This window comes from Stegodyphus dumicola, chromosome 1 (assembly GCF_044657685.1).
Source record: "Stegodyphus dumicola isolate Sdum_Otavi_A_Nest chromosome 1, ASM4465768v1".
Taxonomy (NCBI): domain Eukaryota; kingdom Metazoa; phylum Arthropoda; class Arachnida; order Araneae; family Eresidae; genus Stegodyphus; species Stegodyphus dumicola.
Genome location: NC_140768.1, coordinates 126,029,544 through 126,052,762, shown reverse-complemented (window position 1 = coordinate 126,052,762; position 23,219 = coordinate 126,029,544). Strand labels below are relative to the sequence as shown.

General features: G+C 31.3%; 1 protein-coding gene across 4 annotated transcripts in view; it reads right to left on the bottom strand.

The window, feature by feature from the left end:
* LOC118186798 (uncharacterized) overlaps positions 1-18,835 on the bottom strand; it is a 90,975-nt gene extending 72,140 nt beyond the window's left edge. For all 4 annotated transcript variants that reach the window (XM_085820154.1, XM_085820164.1, XM_085820157.1 and 1 more), the window contains exon 1: positions 18,679-18,835. In XM_085820154.1, the coding sequence (XP_085676280.1) occupies positions 18,679-18,733 (55 nt within the window). In that variant the 5' untranslated portion in view covers positions 18,734-18,835. The remainder of the gene's footprint in view (positions 1-18,678) is intronic.
* Between the last annotated feature and the right edge of the window lie 4,384 nt (positions 18,836-23,219).

The window sequence follows — 23,219 nt, the reverse complement described above, 5'->3', positions numbered from 1 at the left end:
TTATTAAAACTGGCCCACCAGCGGTCGAGCGGTAAAGTCGCTGAACACTGGTTGCTCGGTCCGAGGTTCGAATCATGCGAACGGGCTGGCTGCATGGGTGTTTTTCCCTATGTATAACGTGTATACAAAGTCAGTTTCCCTTAGAAAGTCCACGAAGGCATTCCTCCCCTTGGGCACATAGCCCTAGTGTGCTTTGCCATAATTAAATAAACCAACCAAACCAATTAATAAAACTGATGACTATTTTGTATTGATATAAGGCTATACCATATAGAAATCATAAAATAAATATAAGGGAAAACACAAAAATTATTCAATACATCTAAAAAGTCGATAATATTTTTAAAATACTGAAATTTTTATTAAATAAGTGCAATTAAAAGTTTTAGTAAAGCTCAGTAAATTTAAACAGAAAACATGAAAAGAACTGAAAAATTTTTAACTTAAAGATTTAAGAATTAAGTACAGCAATTTCATGCTAAATTAAAAAATTTCATTGATATGTCAAACGCAGCTGTCACATGAATTTAACCTTCTAAAACCGGACCGAAATTCTCATAATATAGCTTTCAGACCAGCGCGATCCGAAACAGTTTTGCCCTCCTCTTTGACAATTTCCTAATAAGAAAAGTCATTAGTCCCCCTCCATAGATGCAGCAAAATTTACATGTTTGTCCGACACTGTCCCATAGTAGATGGGTTGCTAGATTTGGGTTTTTTCGATGATTATTTTGGTTTCATTTAAATGAAGTTCTAAATAAATAGTGCATAAATAAATATGCAGTACTGGATGCATATCCAGTGCACTATTTATTTAGAACAAAATGTATGCAATGTTTATATTTCACTCACTATTTCTGATCAATCTCTTAAATAATTTGTGAATTTTTTAACCTTGTTTTCACTCATCATTTATATTTCGTATTAGAAATTAGAAAACAAGAACAAATTTTACAAAATATAATAAATACGAAGTAGCTTTGTAAGTCTGCAGGCTGGAATGCTATTTTTAATAACATATTTTCATTAACAAAATAATGGTAATGACTAATTTAATGAAATAATAATATTTATTACCATTAGACGATTAGAATGAGATTCAATACAATTAGATTTTGAGATGAACTTACAGCAATAATAAAGCTTTACATCACAATAAGAGAGATTTAAATCTGTTTTTTTCGATAATTTTGTTATAATATAAAAAAGAAAATCCGAGAGACATTGGTTGTGTTTCATCATTTAACTTTAACAAATATTACATTGGACTATCAAGCAAAGGAAGTATATCTTTAACGAGAATTTTTCTTTGTAAAATTGGCTTTTGTTTATGTTAGCAGATAAAAAAAATCTGTGACCTATACATGCAATCATCAAAAGTATTTTTCAGAACAGTTTTAAATGTTTATGAAGAAATAATTATATGTCAATTTCTTTTCATAGGCAGAAATTTCGTCTAAAACCATCGTTATATCCAAAGGTTGAAGTCTATTTCATTTTCAACGTATATTCTATCTGCACATAATATATTTTCTAATTTATTTTAGAAAGAGTAATCTTTCACGTTTTCAAAATAATAAGGACATGCTGGGTGTTGACACTTACAATGTAGTAAATCTGTTTTTCATATTTCTTCCAGTAATGAAAACGATTACCCTGGAATATTTTCAAAGCAAAATTAAGAAAAACATTTACGCCAAATTTCTCGTGTATTTTTTTTTATTTAAAGTGTGAAATTTTCTCTTTGAAAATATAAAAAATCATGAATGGAGCAAAATGAATTCATGAGAAATAACTCTGAAATGCAATAATTCCATCGTAATATGAAATAGTGGAGAAAAGTGCAATACAGTTTATTTATTCACAAATAATCCCCTCATATGCGTAATTTATGTACTGTCGATTGAGAAATATAGGTTAGTAAATTAAACCGGTCACTTCAATACTTTTTCTTTATCAATTTTTTTTTTTTTTTTTTTTTTTTTCAGGCTTTTCAGTAGAGCAGTAAAGGTGGCTGAACACTTGTAACTCGCTTGGGTTTGAATCCAGGCTAAAGGGTTGGATTCATGGTTTTTGTGTAACGTAAATGCAAGCCAGCTTCCCTTACAAATTCCTCCGTGAAGGCATCCCTTCCCTTATACAGGTAGTTGTTGTGTGTTTTGATGTAATTCAGTAAGCGAAGAAAATTAATCCAATCAAACCCGAAGAACGGGTTGATTACATGTGGAGTTTTCCACCAGGAACGTAAATGCAAGCAATTTTCTCTTAAAAAAGGTTTACACGAAAGCATCCATCCCCTTAAGCAGATAGCATTCCCGTGCTTTTCAATAATCCAATCCTAATTCTCATACTTTTAATAGTAAGTTGACATACACCTTATTACAGGCAAAATAACAAGCATTTTTAAAGATTTTTTTTAATTAACTTGTCTGAATTCCCTTTATCTCTTGAGGAGTATAAGAAATTCAGCAAATAAAACTGGCCGAAATTTTATACAATGGAACTGATGTTTTGATTTAATTTAGAAGTAACGTGAGCTTTACTGATAGTTAGGCAGATCTCATCCTAAAAGAGGGTTTAAAGATGAATTGATTTTATTTAATTTACAATCAATGAAAATCATTGAAAGCAATCATTGAATGAATGAAAATCACAAAAACTATTATGTATTCAATTGTCTCTTATTTATCTCCTGATAAATCAGACAAAATTGCCTATATAATAGAAGCACTTTGAAAGAGTTAACAGTTCTTAAGGGTTTTATACACTCCAAAAAAAAAAATGTCAAAATAAAATCTTATCCATAAGTATAAAAAGGAAGTAAATGATAAAAGCAGTTTTAGCTATTTTCTAGAAGGGCATTAAATCTAAAAAATTAATCTATTCTTATTTGCTATGATTAAAAAGCATTATATCTGGTAAGCTTAAACAGCGTGCAAAATCACTGATGTTTTAATCATAGCAAAAGTCAGTACTAAAAAAATTAAAGATGGCCTCTATTTGATTTTCAAGTATATTGGCGTGAGACGAAACCTGCGGTTTTTGCCAAAATGTAGCCAAACTGATAAGAAGAGGGAAATAATGCGTAGCCAGCGGCTATTCTGAGCAGCGACAATGGACCACCCTGAGATCTACAGATAGGCGATTCTCTAAATAGGAAGGGAATGGGTGGTACGACAGTTGTACCAGAGCCGTCGTTAAGGAAGGTCATTTTCCTGGTACAACTGCTGTACCAGCCGGCTTCAGAAAGTTAAACTGAGCCTATGTGCAATCAGAATTTACGATTTTGTTCCAGAACACTCGTTTAGATTTTCAAAATTGAAAATAATAAGACAAAAAATAATAAAACATCTAAACAAATCTAAAAAAATAAAATAAAAATAAAATTTGAAAAGTTTCAGATTTTAAATTATGTCCACAGAGGCTTTTTTTAACATTTTGTATGTTACCTTTATTTAATAAATATCATGTTCTTTGCATTTAAACCATAAAATTCAGTTCAAGAGCAATATCACAAAATAACTTATCATAATCATCATCACTATATCATCATCTTAATAAATCAGCATATCGTTAGAATTCCTGATACACAATCTCATGCGTTGGAGATAAAAAGGTTTTTCTGTACAAAATTGCCATTGCTCGTTTGAAATCCTCGAGTTTATTACAGTCAAAAGTCGTTAATTCGGACACCCATAATCCGGAATGATCTATAATCCGGACCTCAAAGCTACAAACTTTCTACGCATGCGTCGCGTTCACGCATGCGCACAGGCGTTTAAGAGTGCGCGTAAGACCTTTACGGCTGCGAATATGTTCGTGCACATGCGCGTTTCATGTGTAACAGAGGTATAAGTTAAGCTAAAATTATCTAATTCAGTTAATGTTGCACATTGCGTTGTTCCTTAATCTTCGAATTGGATCCGGCTTATTATTTTTTGCAGACTGTTAGAGCAATTTTATAAAAGTAAGCTTGAACTTTCGATTATGTCAAATAGAATTTCCGATATATATTTACTAATATGTAATTTGTATCTATAAAGCGAAAGTATGTTTTGAAATCCGAAATCTGTTTATCAATTTCACGCGGTGGATTGGAAGTTGATCTGTCAGCACTATCCTTATCTTCAGGGCAGATGTTTTTATTTTATTTGGCTTATAATTCCTTACTAAGTGTGGTATTTCATGTCAATGTATTCTGTGTTTGACATGATTTAAATCAAGTTCCTCGTCATTATAATTCGCTTCCGATAGTGAAGAAAGTGACCCAAAGGTTATTAGAAATGAAAACATTTCGATTGACAAATTAGTCGGTATTCTCAACACAGCAATTATAGGACTTGAACAGCGGAACTTTGTAACTAAACAAGAAATTATGTCTGTTTAATAGAATTAAAGAGAAAGTATTATCACATGAAACGAAACAACTTACATTGAAAGAAATGTTTAATAAAGTAAACAAATAAATATTAAGCTTTTTCTTTTTGTAAATTTTGATACCCTTTAGATCATAATTGTTCTTTATTTCATAAATTACGGTTTCATATTTTTAATTTTTTAATTTCTGCATGCCATCTTACCAGATTTAAACTGATGATCTATAATCCGGAAAAATCGATAATCTGGAATCGCCGAAGTCCCGACGAGTCCGGATTAACGACTTTTGACTGTAATAAAAAATTTGTTAAAGTTTTATAAAATATGAAGTCTATCATAAAACAAATTCCAAATTTGGGCTTCCAGATGCCCATATTTGCAGGAGGATTACATTATTCAAAATTTGATAGCTCTAGGTACCGTTGTTTTATCACTATGCGAAAAATATACACACATTTATGCAGATTCTTTATTATTTATTTTTTTAAATATAATACAGGGCAATAACATTTGGTTGCAGCAATTTGAAAAGTTAAACACTTGTAGTGAATCAATGCAAAACGGCAAAACGAAATTAATAGCCCTTTTGGGCAAATTGGCCCTTCGGAGTAAAATTTTTTTAAAACACTTTTATTCATATTCTTACTCTGTCATCTTTACGTTATTACAATGCAATTTTTGTAATATCACAAGAAAGAAATGTATGAGGGCTAATGGGAAAAAAAAAAAAATCCTTTTAAAAAGGGTCAAGTAACAAAAGCAAGAATAAGGTTAAAAATGCCTATTCTAAGGCAGCATTTTAAAACAATTGGCTCTACTCTTATATGTGCCCTAAGATCACCAAATGTGGCGATATGTGTTCCGTGCTGGTTTTTGGTGTGATTGTGTGTTGTATGGCAACCCTTTTGACGTAATGTAATAAAAGTAAATGTTGTCATTGAGGATTTTATTCAGAAAATAAGAAATGCTGGGTGTTACGAAGAAATACGAAGTCTTATGTTACGAAGTCTTGATTGTATAGTCTCTGAAATTGAGACTTATTTGGTTAAAAAGAATGTTACTAAATTAAGGGTTAAAAGAAAAGTTGGTAATAAAATTATTTGGTGGAACGTTGGTCTTGAAAGACAAAAGAGAAAAGTACGGGCTTTCAGGAAGAGTTTTCAGGTAAAGAATATTGATGATGTTACTAGATGAAGAAGGAAAATTAGATATAAGAAAGAACTAGCTATTTATAAACGTTCTATTAGAGAAGCAAGAAAGAATAGTAAGATTAAATATTTTTTGGATTGTGTGAATCATTTTGATGGTTTCTATGGGACTGCAGCTGGAAAGAGTAGACAGTAGTTATTGTCAAGAGACCGGAGGGCGTTGCTGGAAACTTTGAAGAAGTCAATAAAGCTCATGCTAAAGTTTATTTTGATTTAAATTATAATTTTTTATTTGATATTTCAAATATTGATGATTCCTAATTAAAAGATGAAGATTTTTGTTTTACTCGTGATGAAATTGCTAGAGTGATTCGACGTCTTAGAGACAAAGCTGCACCTGGAATTGACGGCATTCATTCTGTGATTGTTAAGACTTTATTTGATTTATATCCTGATTTTTTTAATACTTTGTATAATGCATGTTTAAAATATGCCATGTTTCCAGGCACATGGAAGATAAGTAAAATCATATTGATTCCCAAGACCGAAGGAAAATCAAGGCCAATTGCTTTATTAAAGATATTTGGAAAGGTTCTTGATAAATTGATAACTAATAGGATGATGCATTATATTTTTAAATATAATCCTTTTTATGATAGTCAATATGGTTTTGTTCCTGGTTGAAGTACCGATGATGCTCTTTTTCGAGTTATCTCATATATTAGAGAACATAGGGTTAACCAGCACATTCTTCTTGTCTCTTTTGACATCGCTTCTGCATTTGATAACGTGGATTGGGTCTCTTTATTGGGCACTCTTCAAGATTTGTATATACCCAGAAATACTTTTTATTTGATTTTGGATTATTTTAAGAGTAGAAGAGTGTATTTTAATTGCTTTTCGGAAAGTAAATATGGGTCCACTTTTAAAATTGGTAAAGGCTGCCCGCAGGGTTCCTGCAGCGCTCCTCTGTTCTGGAACGTGATTATGAATAAATTGCTTCAGTGTGAATTTTCTGGGAATGTGGAACTTGTTGCTTATGCTGATGACGTCGTTACATTGTTTAGAGGGGACTCGCTTGAAAAACTGGAAAAATTGTTTGATGAGACCTGTGAAATTTTTGATAATTGGAGTAATGGGGAAAAATTGAATTTTAATATGGATAAGACACAAGCTATGTTTTTCCCGGGAGGAGGACGTGTGGTGAGACCTCCTCGAATTTGGTATCATAGTAGGAGAATTAGATTTACAGAAAATATGAAATATTTAGGTGTTGTGTTGGACTGTAAGCTCACTTTCGTTGAACACTTTAAGAACGTGCAGCGAAGAACAGATCAGCTTTTACTTGCCTACAGAAGGAACTTTGCGTGCGATATTTTTGCTAAGAGATCTGGTATACTATTGGTTCTATATAAAGCCATTGTATTACCTATTGTGATGTATGGAATTGGCGCCTGGGGTTCCAGAGCGGGGGAGCTGGTGAGGCTCCGGATGAAGTTGGATTCTATACAGAGAGCTTGGGGTCTTGCAATTACTCGCTGTTTTAGGACAGTCCCCACGGAGGTGGTTTGTGTATTGGCCAGACTGCCTCCCCTCTCAGTTTATTATGAATTTTATTACAAGAAATATCTTTTACGTTCTGGAAATATTGATGATTTGTTTTGATTCTAATATTATTACTAAATATGTTTTTGAAAAATTTTATGTACATTTATTACACCCTGTAAATAGAATCAGTTATGGGTTTGATAGAGAAATTCCAAAAACTGGAATATATGATATTTATACGGATGGTTCGGGGTTAGGAGGGTGTACTGGAGCTGCTTTTGTTGTATATTTCTATGATGTTGAAATTGATTATGGTTTATATAGATTGAATTCTTATAATTCAGTATTTCAAGCGGAATGTATTGCTGTTTTGAAGGCCTTGAAATGGATTAAAATGAATATTAAAACATGTGTTACTATAAATTTGTATACTGATTGTCTTTCTTTGCTCCAGTCGCTCTCTTGCCCCGATAATGTTAACTGTATTATTATGGATATTAAATTTCTGTTGCAATCTATCAGTTCTACGATTGTGGAAATTTCTGGTTCTAGACAAATTGCCATTACGAGTACGAAGAAATATTATATAAATATATGGAAAGATGTGAGGAAAAGTTCAACAAGGAAAAATAATTTGTTGATTAATATTGAAATTACAGATAAAGTTTTAATCTATGATGACATTGATATGAATCAGATTATCACTGGACATGGTAGGTTTCCTCATTATTTAAAAAGATTTCATGTACAAGATAATGATCTATGTCCAAATTGTAATGTTTTGAGTGATGCCAAACACTTCGTGGTGGACTGCCAATTGACTGATTTTATTAGACGAAGTTTTTGTGATATACATTTTGATTTATTGAATTTTGATTTTAAACATTTAAAATTATATGCAAGAGAATTGATGGCCTTTATTAATGGCAATAGACATGCGATTGGTTTTTTTTAACTAAGTTCATTTTATTTTCAATGTGTTTATTTTAGGATGTCTTTTTCGTCGTTTTTTGATGATATGTATGACTGTATGTCATATTTTCGTTGTGTGTTTTATATGTGTTTTCCTTCCTTATTTTATGCTATCATTTTTACCAATAGTTTTCTTGATTTAGTTATTTTTGGTTTTCTTCTTTCCTGTTGTGTCGTTAATCCAGCCATTTAAAAAAAAAAAAAAAAAAAGATTTAATAAATAAAAAAAAAAAAAATTATATAGTCATACGGCAACCTTGCTGGATGTATAATTATTATTTTCTTTAGTTGATTATACTAACATTTTTAGTTACTCGGAACGTGGTGTGAATGGGACACCCCCTTTTTGGACCATAAGATCACTTTGTGATCAGGCGGGTTGGGGCGTTCTAGCAAAAACAAAAACAAAACAAAACCCTTTTGACATTGAATACTCTTTTGCTGCAGTGATTTAATTCCTTGTTGGTCTGTGTCGTGCATGTTTTGAAATAGCCTATGTTGCAATGAGAGACGTAGTTGCCAAGAGGGTCTGGGAGATTATTTTAGTGGCTGTGCATGATAGAAGTAAGGAAACGCTGATGCAGTGTATTAAAGAGTGAATTGAGTCTTGTACAACTACAGTCAAAAGTCGTTAATTCAGACCTCAAAGCTACAAACTTTCTGCGCATGCGTCGCGTTCACGAGAGCGCATAAGACCCTTACAGCTGCGAATATGTTTGTGCGCATGCGCGTTTAATGTTATACGCTAAGCTAAAGTTATCTAATTCAGTTAATGTTGCACATTGCGTTGTTCCTTAATCTTCGAATTGGATCCGGCTTATTATTTTTTGCAGACTGTTAGAGCAATTTTATAAAAGTAAGCTTGAACTTTCGATTATGTCAAATAGAATTTCTGATATATATTTACTACAAAGCGAAAGTATGTTTTGAAATCCGAAATCTGTTTATCAATTTCACGCTGCTCTGCGGCAGAGGGGGGGGGGCAGAAACGTCATTATTAGATTATGATAGATTAGAAAGATTGTGTCAAATAGAATTTTCGATATATATTTACTAATATGTAATTTGTATCTACAAAGCGAAAGCATGTTTTGAAATCCGAAATCTGTTTATCAATTTCATGCTGCGGATTGGAAGTTGATCTGTCAGCACTATCCTTATCTTCAGAGCAGATGTTTTTATTTTATTTGGTTTATAATTCCGTACTAAGTGTAGTATTTCATCTGGATATACTCCGTCTTTGATATGATTTAAATCAAGTTCCTCGTCATTATAATTCGCTTCCAATAGTGAAGAAAGTGACCCAGAGGTTATTGAAAACGAAAACATTTCGATTGACAAATTAGTCGGTATTCTCAACACAGCAATTATAGGACTTGAACAGCGGAACTTTGTAACTGAACAAGAAATTATGTCTATTTATAGAATTAAAGAGAATGTATTATCATATAAAAAACGAAGCAACTGAAACAACTTACATTGGAAGAAATGTTTAATAAAGTAAACAAATAAATATTAAGTTTTTTTTTTTTTCTAAATTTTGATACCCTTTAGATCATAATTGTTCTTTATTTCGTAAATTACGGTTTCATATTTTTAATTTTATAATTTCTGCATGCCATTTTACCAGATTTAAACTGATGATCTATAATCCGGAAAAATCGATAATCCGGAATCGCCGAAGTCCCGACGAGTCCGGATTAACGACTTTTGACTGTACTAAAATTAGCTAAATACAAAATTCATAACAATATATTAGATGTTCTTTAAATGTAATCTAATAGTTGATTTTTTTGGTGGGGAGGTCCTTCACTAGATCACAGAATGTTTTTTAATTTTCAGCCTTTGCCAAGGAAATGCTTTTTAGCAGTTCGGAAAATATTTAGTAATTTTGTGTTATTAATTGACATGTATTATTTTAATTTGAATAAATTCAGTCTATAATTTTTATATCCGTTTTCATGGTTTAAAAAAAAAAAAAAAATGTGCAACCAGCTGATTTTGCTTGCATTTTTCAAGAATTATCTGATGAAGAAAAAGAAGACAAGGAAACTTTTGGATGTGAGAATAATAGCACTATTACCTGAGTGGAAATGATGGCCTAATTTGGATTGTTATATATGATAGGATTAAAAAAAAAGGACACCATGTAAATGCAAAAGAATTGTTCTCAAGTGATAGCACTGGAATTGAAATAACAAGAGCTGTGATAAACTACAAGAGATTTTGATTTCTGACAAGTTGTTTTCGATTTGATGATAAATCAACACAGGACAGATGAATATTAAAACTAGCTTGGATTTTAAGATATAGTTATTAAATAACAAATTTTTAAATTTTTATAATGAAATACATCATTGTTTTTCCACTTTACTGATTTGAACGTTAAAAAATAATTTACTATCATTTAAGTGTAACATCGTTTTTATTTTGCAGTAATAAAGCTAATATTTTATGTTTTACAAATTTATTATCAATATTCGCTCATTTCTGTCATTTTCTGTGCCCCAAACGGTAAAATAATAGATGTCGTAAAAAAATACGACATGCGCGTGCTGGAAGGTTAAGTAGAAATGCGGAATTGGAGGGACGGGTATAAACAATGTCTTTTGTAGTACATAATATTTTGTGTAAAATTATTATGTAGTGAAACTGGTAAGCAACAGAAAATAAATTTAATTAATGCAATGTCGTAAAAAAATACGACATGCGCGTGCTGGAAGGTTAAGTAGAAATGCGGAATTGGAGGGACGGGTATAAACAATGTCTTTTGTAGTACATAATATTTTGTGTAAAATTATTATGTAGTGAAACTGGTAAGCAACAGAAAATAAATTTAATTAATGCAATAATAATTATTATTAACATTTAATTTTTTATAAACTGAAATTAGCATATTGTAGGAAGATGTTAAAATACTAATTTCTCTTTCTCTTAAGATTTATCAATCCATTTTTACATCATTTCATGAGATAATAAATAATGTCTCATATTTCACGTTGTCTTTGATGCATCATCACATCCCAAAGGCAAACTGTCATTGAATCAGACATTTCTTTCCATTTGAAACCTCTTTCAGTACTTTAAAAATGATGTAAATATGGACTTCTGGCTTTTGGAAAATTTGGTTGTGGCTGTGAAACTTTCTTAAATTCCAACATACGGCTCTTATTAATATGTAGTTTGGCCACACCTGGTGTATACAAAACATGAGGTGACAAATCGCTCTGCGTGGCAATAGTTTCACAGCTTATGGTATAATACGTAACTCCCTTAACTATCAATTTTCTGTTTTCATAACAAAAAGCTAAAACATTCATCTAAAGGTAAAATTTTATTTTGTTGGTTATATTTTATTAGAAGTTTAGAATTCCAAAAATGTTTACTGATTATATTTGTATTTTTATGTTTTAAATCAGTTGAAAATGATGCAGAAGCCTCTGAAGCCGGAAACAACTATGAAGAACAAGAAACTGAAGAACAAGAACCAGTTGGCAATTATGAGAATGAAGAAGAATCCGATGATGATGATGATGAAGAAGAAGAAGATGATGATGATGAACTGCTTGAAGAAATAGATGGAAATGGTGAGTTTGAACATCTACTCATTTCATGATCCTATAATCTCAGTATCATTATCTAGTGTGAAAGAGTGTGTTTATATTTTATTTTTGGATATCGTCTGTTAAAATCATGCCACTGGGCAATTTTGTTTTCATGTAATTCCTCGTCGCCAGGTTGGGTTGGCATCTTTTTCCTATCAATAATCGTCTATGTAATATCTGTATATGTGCAGTATACATTATCTATGTAATACAGAGATCCTCGACCTCTTTGTACTTTAGAGAACATTTTAGGATATTGGTCAGGCATATTTATCAGGGTTCGTAGCGGTCCTTATAAGTCCTTATATTTGATTACTTATAATTGATTACTCAATGTAGTATTTCATCTCGATGTACTCCGTCTTTGATATGATTTAAATCAAATGCCTCGTCATTATAATTCGCTTCCGATAGCGAAGAAAGTGACATAGGTTATTGAAAACAAAAAAATTTCGATTGACAAATTGGTCGGTATTCTCGACACAGCAATTATAGGACTTGAACAGCGGAACTTTGTAACTAAACAAGAAATTATGTCTGTTTAATAGAATTAAAGAGAAAGTATTATCACATGAAACGAAGCAACTTACATTGAAGAAAATGTTTAATAAAGTAAACAAATAAATATTAAGCTTTTTCTTTTTGTAAATTTTGATACCCTTTAGATCATAATTGTTCTTTATTTCGTAAATTACGGTTTCATTTTTTTAATTTTGTAATTTCTGCATGCCATCTTACCAGATTTAAACTGATGATCTATAATCCGGAATCGCCGAAGTCCCGACGAGTCCGGATTAACGACTTTTGATTGTATTTTTTTTTTAATGGCTGGAAATCTTACAAGGATTTAGGAAAAGAAGGTTTGGAACATTTATTTGTGAACCATAGTATGAATTTTCTGAATAGTGTGTCTGGCTGTCATATAAATACGATAGTGATTACGTGGCAGCACATTAAAGGTAGCATGAAATTGGTATTTCTGCTGTTCAAAAAAAGCATTCATTCATAGTAAGCGCATTTTATTTTATTCTTGTTCTTATTTTGTAGAATGTTATTTTTATTTTTTTTTAGTATGAATTTCTGTCATTATTGTTGTTTTCTGAATTGTTTGAAATTTATTTTGTTGATTAGTGCGTAGTGCCTAGATAGTGCAATTCGTAGATGCTTTTTAAAAGTTGAAACAGAACGCTGTGTACATGGTATTCTTCAAAATTTATTGTTGTTACGTTAATTTATTAAAGCGAGGTGTGCATAGTTCGTAGATTCTTTTACTGCCTAGATTGTGCAATTCGTAGATGTGTTTTTAAGTTAAAACATATTGGTGTGTACATGGATTCTTGTCAAATATTTTTGGTTAGAAACTTTGTTTTTGCTATCTACATTTTTTGTTTTTGTGTCAAATTTTTAGCTTAAATTGTGTGTTCAAAACGTGGTTTTTGCATTTGCAAAAACTGCGTTTTTGGAGACATTTTAGACTTAAAGTACGAAATGTAGACAAAAAGTGTAGATAGTAATATGGCACCATGGAGTTTCTCGCCAAAAATGTTTTTGCAAATTTGGCGACATGAGGGTGCATAAAAGAGTAGCTCAAACAATTTATGTTTGGAAGTATATGTTGTTGCAGACTCATCTCACTTATTTGACAGTAATATGATTGAATATCAGTGATACAAAAATGTTCAATTTATTCAACAGACAAAAATTTGCCATATATATACTGATAGGTATATATACTGATATAGTATATATATGACAAAAATTTGCCATATATATATTGATATTATATTCAGGAAGTGAAAGAAGAACAATATTTGAACTTGAGCAGCGATTCCTAATGTTTTTCTTGTATCAACCCTTTCAACAGAATGATTTTCTGGTACAACTGGATATTACGGGCCAGTTTGGTACATTTTTAAAAATTCGCCAATTTGCCAAATGGGTTATTTTCACACGTTTTAGAAAATTGCCATATTAGATAGTTGTGATTTTGAATGAATCCTGTAAACATGCAAAGAATTCATATCTAAAACAGAAGTTCGAATATTTTATAGGATCAACAGTGTTAAGACTTCATAATATCATGTACAATTTTTAAGATGGTAGCAAAAGGGTGTAAAACGTTTTATCACAAAATTTAAGAAATTGTATTAAGCAGTAAATGAGCAATAAATAATAGGAAAATATTGATTCATATATAAGCTAAAACTCTGAAGAAAAATGAAGATAAAATTCAAAATTTCGATCGACTGAAACATGCACGAGCCATAGTATATTAAAAAAAGTTTTAACTACATATTTGATTTATATTTTTACAATAAGTTTTAACTTATAATAAAGAGTAGAAAACCACATTTGTTTATATCTATACTAGAATGTAATACAATACGCAGATAAAATTCAAAATGGCACACTCATTTCAACAATGTGCTTAATCACACATAAATGTACTTACATGTAATGAAAATTATTTTTATTGCGATTTATATTTAAAGCAAAATCTTTATTAATCAATTCCTGTATTTCCAATTCACATATTAATCAATTAATATGTGATTAATGTATTAATCAATCATTTGTAATAAACTGATACATGCATTTCTGACCCTACAAATATGCTAGCTGAAGGATCAGACTTGCAGGTAGTCGTCCCTCGGAAAACCAAGAGCCATTTCTCGCACTCCTTTTCACATTGTGCTTTGAAGCACTGGATACACGACACCTCCATTAACACATATCTATCGCATCTTTCAACTAATTTCATACTATTTTTACACTTAGGTCATTCGAAATCAAACCATAATTCATGCACCATTCTGTCACACATCTTTCGCCCCTATCTTGCAACTGAATCAAACAAGGAACATCCATACATTTAACTCTTTGGATGCCAGCTATTTTGCTTACGCTATTCACAAGAAGCACAGTGAAATGACGAATATTCAAAAAGCCCGGTTAAATAATATAAACTGTAATTGCCTAAACCCTAACGATTTTAATACGACAAATACAATGTTAAGACACAATGTTGAAAATACAATGTTGCCAATCTAGAGAGACTAAGCTTAGTAACAACAAAGATAATGCTTTCATTTATTATTTCGAATTAAATCATGCTTAATCCTTTCTGGAATTTTTTGAGAAAATAACTGTTTAAGATGTACTTCAAAATTTTTAATATAGATATTTTGAGTTTTTATGTATTTTGCCTTGTCGCGAAGTGAGAACTGAATTAATTGAATGAGAAACACTGAACTGTCTGTGAAAAACTGTTTCTTTTTTGTTTTGTTTGCTTAACTTCTTTCAAACATTGTTCTAGATTTATTATAGTATTTGAATAGAACAAAATATGATTAGGATTATTTAGAATATCAAAAGCACTCCCAGGCTAATTGTCTAAGAAAGTCTGTTAGCCATGGCTTGACTCCGAGATGAACTACCATTGTGCAACAATTTTATCCTTCAGCTGCTGAAAGACACCCCATATCATAAAAGCAGTTTTTTAACCCCTCATACTCAAATTTATATCCAAATACAATTATTAAAAATGCAATAAAATGATAATCATACTTTGAAATGCTAATAAGTTAGCATAAAATATTAAACATTATTCTGCCGATTTTCTACGTCAAGTATATTTCATTGATTTCTTTATATAGAGGATTTTGTGGATTAAAAGTTGGATATATCAATAATAAATCTAAACCATTAGCCAAAACATGAGCTTTTCCTTATTTTTTCACAAAAAAATTAATAAAAGTTAATTAAATTTGTATCTCTAAATCGTTGAATAAGATTTATACTTATAGATTTTTCTGACGTGTTACTCATGTTCATGTTTAATAGTAATAAATTTAAAATAAACTGAAACTTCAAATAAGTAAAACATAGAAATCTTTGCATTATTGTATTTTCAACAAATGCATAACTGAAATACATTCACGGACCGCATCAAATTGCTTTGGAGGCCGCCAGTTTGAAACCACTGTTATAGACAATGTTCAAATTGCTCAAAAACAATATTTTAGAATTTAACTTTTCATGGAATAAATACAGACAAATTCAAATAACTTTATCCTATTCTATTTGATTGGTCAATTTCTGAAATTTAAACAATTGCATAACATTGTGAAAAGCAATAGAAGGGCTTGTTACAAATCTCGTTTCCCTGCAGTTATGCAATTCAGGATTACATTTCTTTGGTTACCTACATGAAAATTATTTTCACACTTAAATAAGAAAAAAAGAATAAAAATAATCCTCTTAACCTTATTAATCGAAATTATGTGCATAAAAGAATCCTGTAGGTAAAATATAAACCTGGCTGAATGACTTAATTGAATAGCTTGGAATATATTTCGAGAATACAATATTATTGTGGAAATACATGCATATTTTATTTTTCTAAACTTTCATCTTTAACTATGTAATATATATCGCATTTTCACGATCATTACTGCATTTATATAAAGAACATGTTTTTAAACATATAACCATTATTTATAGATAGTTGTTCAAATTCATGGTAAGAATTAAAAAAGAGAAGAATAAAAGTTAATAATGCTGGAGTTATATACATACATCTTAATATAAAATACTAAGATGAAATAAAGTATGTAGATTTACTTAATCACAACAATAATCTATCCCTTACAATGTGTTCTTTGTGTATGGTTTACCAGCTCAACGCAAACACTTGACTTTGCCTTATGCGATTTTCGCCCAGCTGAGCTTTTCCCCTGATATTCAGCTGAAGAGGGAATTTTTGGAAAGCACTTTGACGTCATTTCCCTCTTGGCGCCAAAAAATTCCTTCCGAGGATATGCCGATTTTTTGCGATTCAAGATGGCGGAAAAAATTCCACCAAGTGCCGCTTATCTGAGTTTTCACGGTGTGTAAATGAAGCTTTACTTAGTAGCCATTTTAAGTGTCCTTTTTATATGAAGAAAATGCGTATGGTCGAACGTATGGCTTTGAACAGGTTTGTCGCAAGAAAGGTTCAAATGCTTACCATATCAAGTATTCCATTAGAAAGAAAACATGGTTTGAGGAAAGTTTTTGGATGCTGTTAAGGAATTTTGTGTGCCAAGGACTAAAGACACAGAAAATTCTAAATAAGGTAAGTGGATATTTCCTTTGTGTACTGCATATATGCGATAAAATCTATTTCCTTTCTGATGTTATTTTGTTTGATTTAAAATGCAATTTACTGAGATTATATATTTTTTGTTTGGCTCTAGTGCAGAATTGGGCACTCCTTCGATTTTTAAGTGAAAACAGATCAATGTGTACATGAACAAAGTCAGTGTGCAATACCGAGTTTGTGTAATTCTTCGAATTGTTATTTTGGTTTTGTGTAGCTACCATTTTGAAATCCTGCCTTGCTGGCACCGATCTTGTCGAAAAAGAATCACTGAAAAAACACCAGTTGTAAACTTCTACCTTTGATTTTAATTATGTTTTTTTGCACAACGTATTTGATGCCATTTTATTAGAGAGGGCATTGGATATAAACAGGAATGGTACCAAAAATTTGCCAAGGAGAACCCTGAAATATATTTTTACCAAAAAATGCATGGCTAATCTTTAGAAAACGGTAACAGGTAGTTTGGCAACATTTTGGTAAGGCGATAAAGGTTACTAGCTAGGACTTTAGCAGTGTACATGGATAAAGTCAAGAGTGTGGGCAATGCCATTTTTGTGCAATTCTGGGATGTTTTTTCAAGTGAAAATAGGTCGACATGTACATGGATACCGCGTATGTGCAATTCTTAAAAAACTCGGCAAGCACTGGGCGATTCTGCACTTTCTCCCAATTTCGCACCTAATCTTCGTCACGATTAAGCACTTGGCTAATCTTTGGAATATGGTAACAGGTAGCTTGGCGACATTTTGGTAAGGTGATAAAGGTTACTAGCTAGGACTTTAGCAGTGTACATGGATAAAGTCAAGAGTGCGCGTAATGCCATTTTTGTGCAATTCTGGGATGTTTTTTTAAGTGAAAATAGGTCGACGTATACATGGATGATACCGTGTATGTGCAATTCTTAAAAACGTGGCAAGCAGTGGGGGATTCTGCACTTTCTCCCAATTTCGCACCTAATCTTTATCATGATTAAGCACTTTTGTTCCATAAAAGTTCTAGCATAAGCGTAATTCGGCTAGCAGATTTTTTTTGGGGGGGAATGCCTTTACTTCGTGAAAACAAAATGGCATCCAGAAAAAAAAAACTAGCAGGTTGCTGTAGCAGGGTTGGTCACCAAATTTTTCCCCAAAAATCTCCAAGTTACCATAATCCAAAGATTAAATAAAGGCATCATTCATCATAGAAAATTATGTTTGAACAACCAACGAGATGACATTATGCTTTAGCGATAACTCGGTAGCGAAATATTATATGAAATTAACCTTTCATCTAAATTAAGACATCAATATTTAGATAGTTATTTACTATTATACCTCCTTTCTTGCATTAGGGTTGCTGCAATTACTTTTGGCAGCACTGGCATCAGCAATAGTTTGGAGATTTTTTACGGCCTTCGAAACCGAATAGTACCGACTTTTTTTATGGATTCAACAAAATCATTGAATGATTTTTCTGAGATTTTTTCCGCCATATATGTATGCTAAATAAAAAGGCATAAGTGCCCCAAAAGAAATGTAAGTCACTCTTATGCACTGTACGAAGAAATCTAGATACCAATCTGAGGAAAATTTTCTTTCTAAACTGGTCATAAATAAGGTATTACTTTTCAGTTACTCTATCCGTTTTATATGAAAGCATTTCAATTACAGAAGTATCACGAGATTAACAATATAAAGTTACAGTTCTATGCAATCATGACATTCATATGAAGCCTTTGCCTTAAATAAACGTAAGTCCATATAACTGATGTAAAACTAACTTCTAATTTTAATAACGCATTCCCGAATTAATTAATTACATATAACTTAGTTCAATAATCCACGTGTGTCAAAAGGAAACTACTTAACATTTCATTCTAAATATCATTAAATTGAAATTTACTTACCCCAGAACTCATTCCTAGAATCTTTATTCTCATCCTCCGAGACGCGTTCCCGCATTTTTAAAAAGCTAAGATAATTAAAAACGAAATTACAACCACCTAAGTTTAATTCACACAGAACACAAATGCGGCTTTTCTTTTTCAATGACGGTTATGTTGCCAGACAGACAAAGTAGACAGATGTCTTATTTTGCACCCGCTAAGTCTTTCTGCACCTATGGGCGAAAAATCAAGCTTAGGTGCCAAGGACAATATCAGAATATAAGAAGTCCGTTACAATTATACAACTACAAACGCTGATGGTTACGGAAGTTAGCGGGTCTCACGTGACGTCACAAACTATTTGTCTGGGTTACTATAATTGCCATTTTTTCACTTTTTTATGTGAATTTCGAGAAGTTTAGTTTATAGAAAATCCTTAATACCATGATGTAAACAAACACGGATGGCAAAAAATTATTTGGTAATTACATTCATTACGTATTGATAAATTTTTCGACATCATTACATATAACTGCATTAATAACCAAATAAAACAAACTTAGATTACAATTGCGTTGTGTAATGGAGCATGTAACTAAAACTTCAGAATTGTAGAATCCGGAAGATTTTTTTTTTTTTTTTCCGAGTTAGAAGTATAACAAAATACGACCAGTGTTATAATAAATTTTTAAATCTTCATATTCTTTAATTAGAGTGGTATACTGCTGTTTTTGATAACATTAACAACTTTTGTTGGTGTTAAAATAAAATCTAATAATACTGCTTTTCATAAAAGCACGAGAATATTTTAATGGGATTATTAAAGTATCTGTAATAAAGAAAAAGAAAAAAAAAGTAGTTTTGGAATAAACAGTATGTAAAAGGAAGATTACTAATAATTTATATTAACTATTGTATATATGTGTAATTTTGTGAATTGTGAAGTAATGATATTTGTTCATTTTATAATTTAATAAATATTATGAAAAAGCTACGTACTTTTTAAAAAATCATTTGCACTTGTTTTTCATTATTGCATTTAAGTTTTATTCATTATTTGAATCAATATATATAAGAATATAAGAGAATCGTATACATTTTACAAGTAAAATATTATACGCAGTATGAATGTAGATATGCTACTGTAAGATCTTAAATTCTGGTAAACCCTAGCTGGTAAAATCTGAAACGAGGGATGTAAATCAACCTTGAATAAGCCTCCACACACAAATTCTGCCATGACACTTTTCTGGTCCTGCCCCTCCTTATTTGCTGTCTAACTTGGACATAATTTAAACAAGTGTAAGCAGCTATGATCTAAAAAAGAAAAAGTGTAGAATCGTCCACTTATCGATGTGCATATGGACAAAGTCAAGAGAGTGCGTAGTGCCAAGTTTGTGTAATTCTCTGATGTCTTTTTAAGCGAAAATAGGTCGTTGTGTACATGGACACTGAGTTTGTGTAATTCTTAGACTTGTTATTTTCAAGTTGGCGATTTTGAGAAATGTGCTAAGCAGGGGTGATTCTGCACTTTTCCTGAAGTTTGTTTCCATTTTAACATACTATGCTTTTTTTTATTTTGCTGATGGGAAATGAGTGATGTTATGCGGAAAAAGTTTGACATTTTGTCTGAATTTGTAAAAAATAAGCCTGATAACTGCCTTTATTTAACAAGTGAGAAATGTGTGAAGGAGAAACAAACAGTTCATTACAGAAGATTGAAATGCTGTCATATTCTAATTGGAGGAAAGGACAAACTTATAACATCACTATTTGCAGAAATCCTATATTATGTTACAACTGATGAAGTCTTCAATACAGCACTCTTATCGCAATTGGCCATGGTGAAAGAACTTGCATGATTAAAGAACTGAATCATAAGTACAAGAATGTAACAGTAGAACCTATCTTCACACATTTAAGACTATGCGAACCATGTCAGAAGAAACAAAAAACTGTGAAAGAAGGGATTGTTATTAAACTAGTTGTGCATAGTGAAATGAATTCTCGATGCCAAGTCAAACTAATACAGTCAAAAGTCGTTAATCCGGACTCGTCGGGACTTCGGCGATTCCGGATTATAGATCATCAGTTTAAATCTCGTAAGATGGCATGCAGAAATTCTAAAATTAAAAATATAAAACCGTAATTTATGAAATAAAGAACAATTATGATCTAAAGGGTATCAAAATTTACAAAAAAAAAGCTTAATATTTATTTGTTTACTTTATTAAACATTTCTTTCAATGTAAGTTGTTTAAGTTGCTTCGTTTTATGTGATACAGTCAAAAGTCATTAATCCGGACTCGTCGGGACTTCGGCGATTCCGGATTATCGATTTTCCCGGATTATAGATCATCAGTTTAAATCTCGTAAGATGGCATGCGGAAATTCTAAAATTAAAAGTATGAAACCGTAATTTACGAAATAAAGAACAATTATGATCTAAAGGGTATCAAAATTTACAAAAAAAAAAAGCTTAATATTTATTTGTTTACTTTATTAAACATTTCCTTCAAAGTAAGTTGTTTCAGTTGCTTCGTTTTTTATGCGATAATACTTTCTCTTTAGTTTTATTAAACAGACATAATTTCTTGTTTAGTTACAAAGTTCCGCTGTTCAAGTCCTATTATTGCTGTGTCGAGAATACCGACCAATTTGTCAATCGAAATTTTTTTGTTTTCAATAACCTATGTCACTTTCTTCGCTATCGGAAGCGAATTATAATGACGAGGCATTTGATTTAAATCATATCAAAGACATCGAGATGAAATACTACATTGAGTAATCAATTATAAGCCAAATAAAATAAAAACATCTGCCCTTAAGATAAGGATAGTGCTGACAAATCAACTTCCAATTCATTGCACGCGGCTGCGGCGTTAAAGATAAACAAAGTTTAGATAAACAAACGTTAAAGTTTATATAAACAAAGAATATGCCTTTATCCATTTTTTGCAGCAATTCCATTTTTTTGTTTAATGGATTCCGAAAGATACTTTCGCTTTGTATATCCTTTACATATTAGTAAATATATATCGGAAATTCTATTTGACATAATCGAAAGTTCAAGCTTACTTTTATAAAATTGCTCTAACAGTCTGCAAAAAATAATAATCCGGATCCAATTCGAAGATTAAGGAACAACGCTATCTGCAACATTAACTGAAATAGATAATTAGATTATTTTAGCTTAGCTTATCCCGTCCGTTACACATTAAACGCGCATTCGTAAACGTATTTTGCGCACGCGCACACGCAAATTCGCAGCGGTAGAGGTATTACGCGCATGCGTCAACGCGACGCATGCGCAGAAAGATTGTAGCTTTGATGTCTGGATTATAGATCATTCCGGATTATGGGTGTCCGAATTAACAACTTTTGACTGTAGTTAAAAAAATTAATTGATAGTTAAGAATAAATAAATAAATAAATAAAAATTGTGGTATTTAAAAAAAATAAGAAAACTGTAGCATGTTTTTCTTTAGTACTACTACTTTAATACATTTTATTACCTGTTACAACAAGTTTGATTGTTATGGCATTTGGATTTACAAAGTAGATCAGCTCATTTGCACAAACAGATGTTCGTAGTACACTTTTTTTAACAGCTGCATTTTCTAAGTCCTTGTCCCCCAACTAAAGAAATTTTTTTTTTTTTTTTTTTTTTTACTATCTCACATACACTTACTTCTTCTATACCAACTTCTTCAATGTTCAAAAAATTTTTCTTTACAAAAAATAAACTACTTTCCTGTTTACAAGGATTTTAATTTACCGAACTTACTATCAAAAACATAAAAACTCATCATCTTAAATATCTCTAATAACGGCTATTATTGATTTTGGATCTATCAATATCAGGTACTTTTATTTTAACATTTTTCCAAAAGTATTTGTCCAAATGTAGGTTTCGGAAAGTTTTTAGTAGACACAGTCTTCATCTTCTTTGCCTGCTTCTGAAGTCCTTAATTAACTGTCTCTCGAAACACTTTCACATTTTAAGTTTTCTTGATAATTGCACCCGTTGTGTCAGAGCATATATCTGGTTCTTTCATTTCAATTCAAACTTCAGTATCTGTTTCCATCGTTATGCATAAATATTTTTCATATGCATTATTATTATCTTGCGATTCTAAATCATCTGTTGATTTGAGATTAGTGTCCCCATTTTCTGTATTAACCACACATTCATTAGTAATACATACTTATAACTTTTTTCTAAATCCTGTTCAGTGGTTATATTACTAATCAAATTATGTGGCAAAACTGAGTTAGCAAGTTCTAGTTTCATACGACAACTTTGCAAGACATCACAGGATAGCTTCGTTAAGATGAACATTTCATTCCCTCCTGATATGCTTTGTTTTTTATTGTTTGAACAAATTTTAATCCTTCTGACCAATTTCCTATCTTATTTGTTTCCAACATATTCTCAACATCTTGGTTCACCCGTTCGACAGAACTTAGCGACTGATTGTGTCTCGGTTTTCAGTGAGCTATTTTTATATCACTCCACATTTCACATAAACTGTTTATGATTTGATTTGATTGCAAATTCC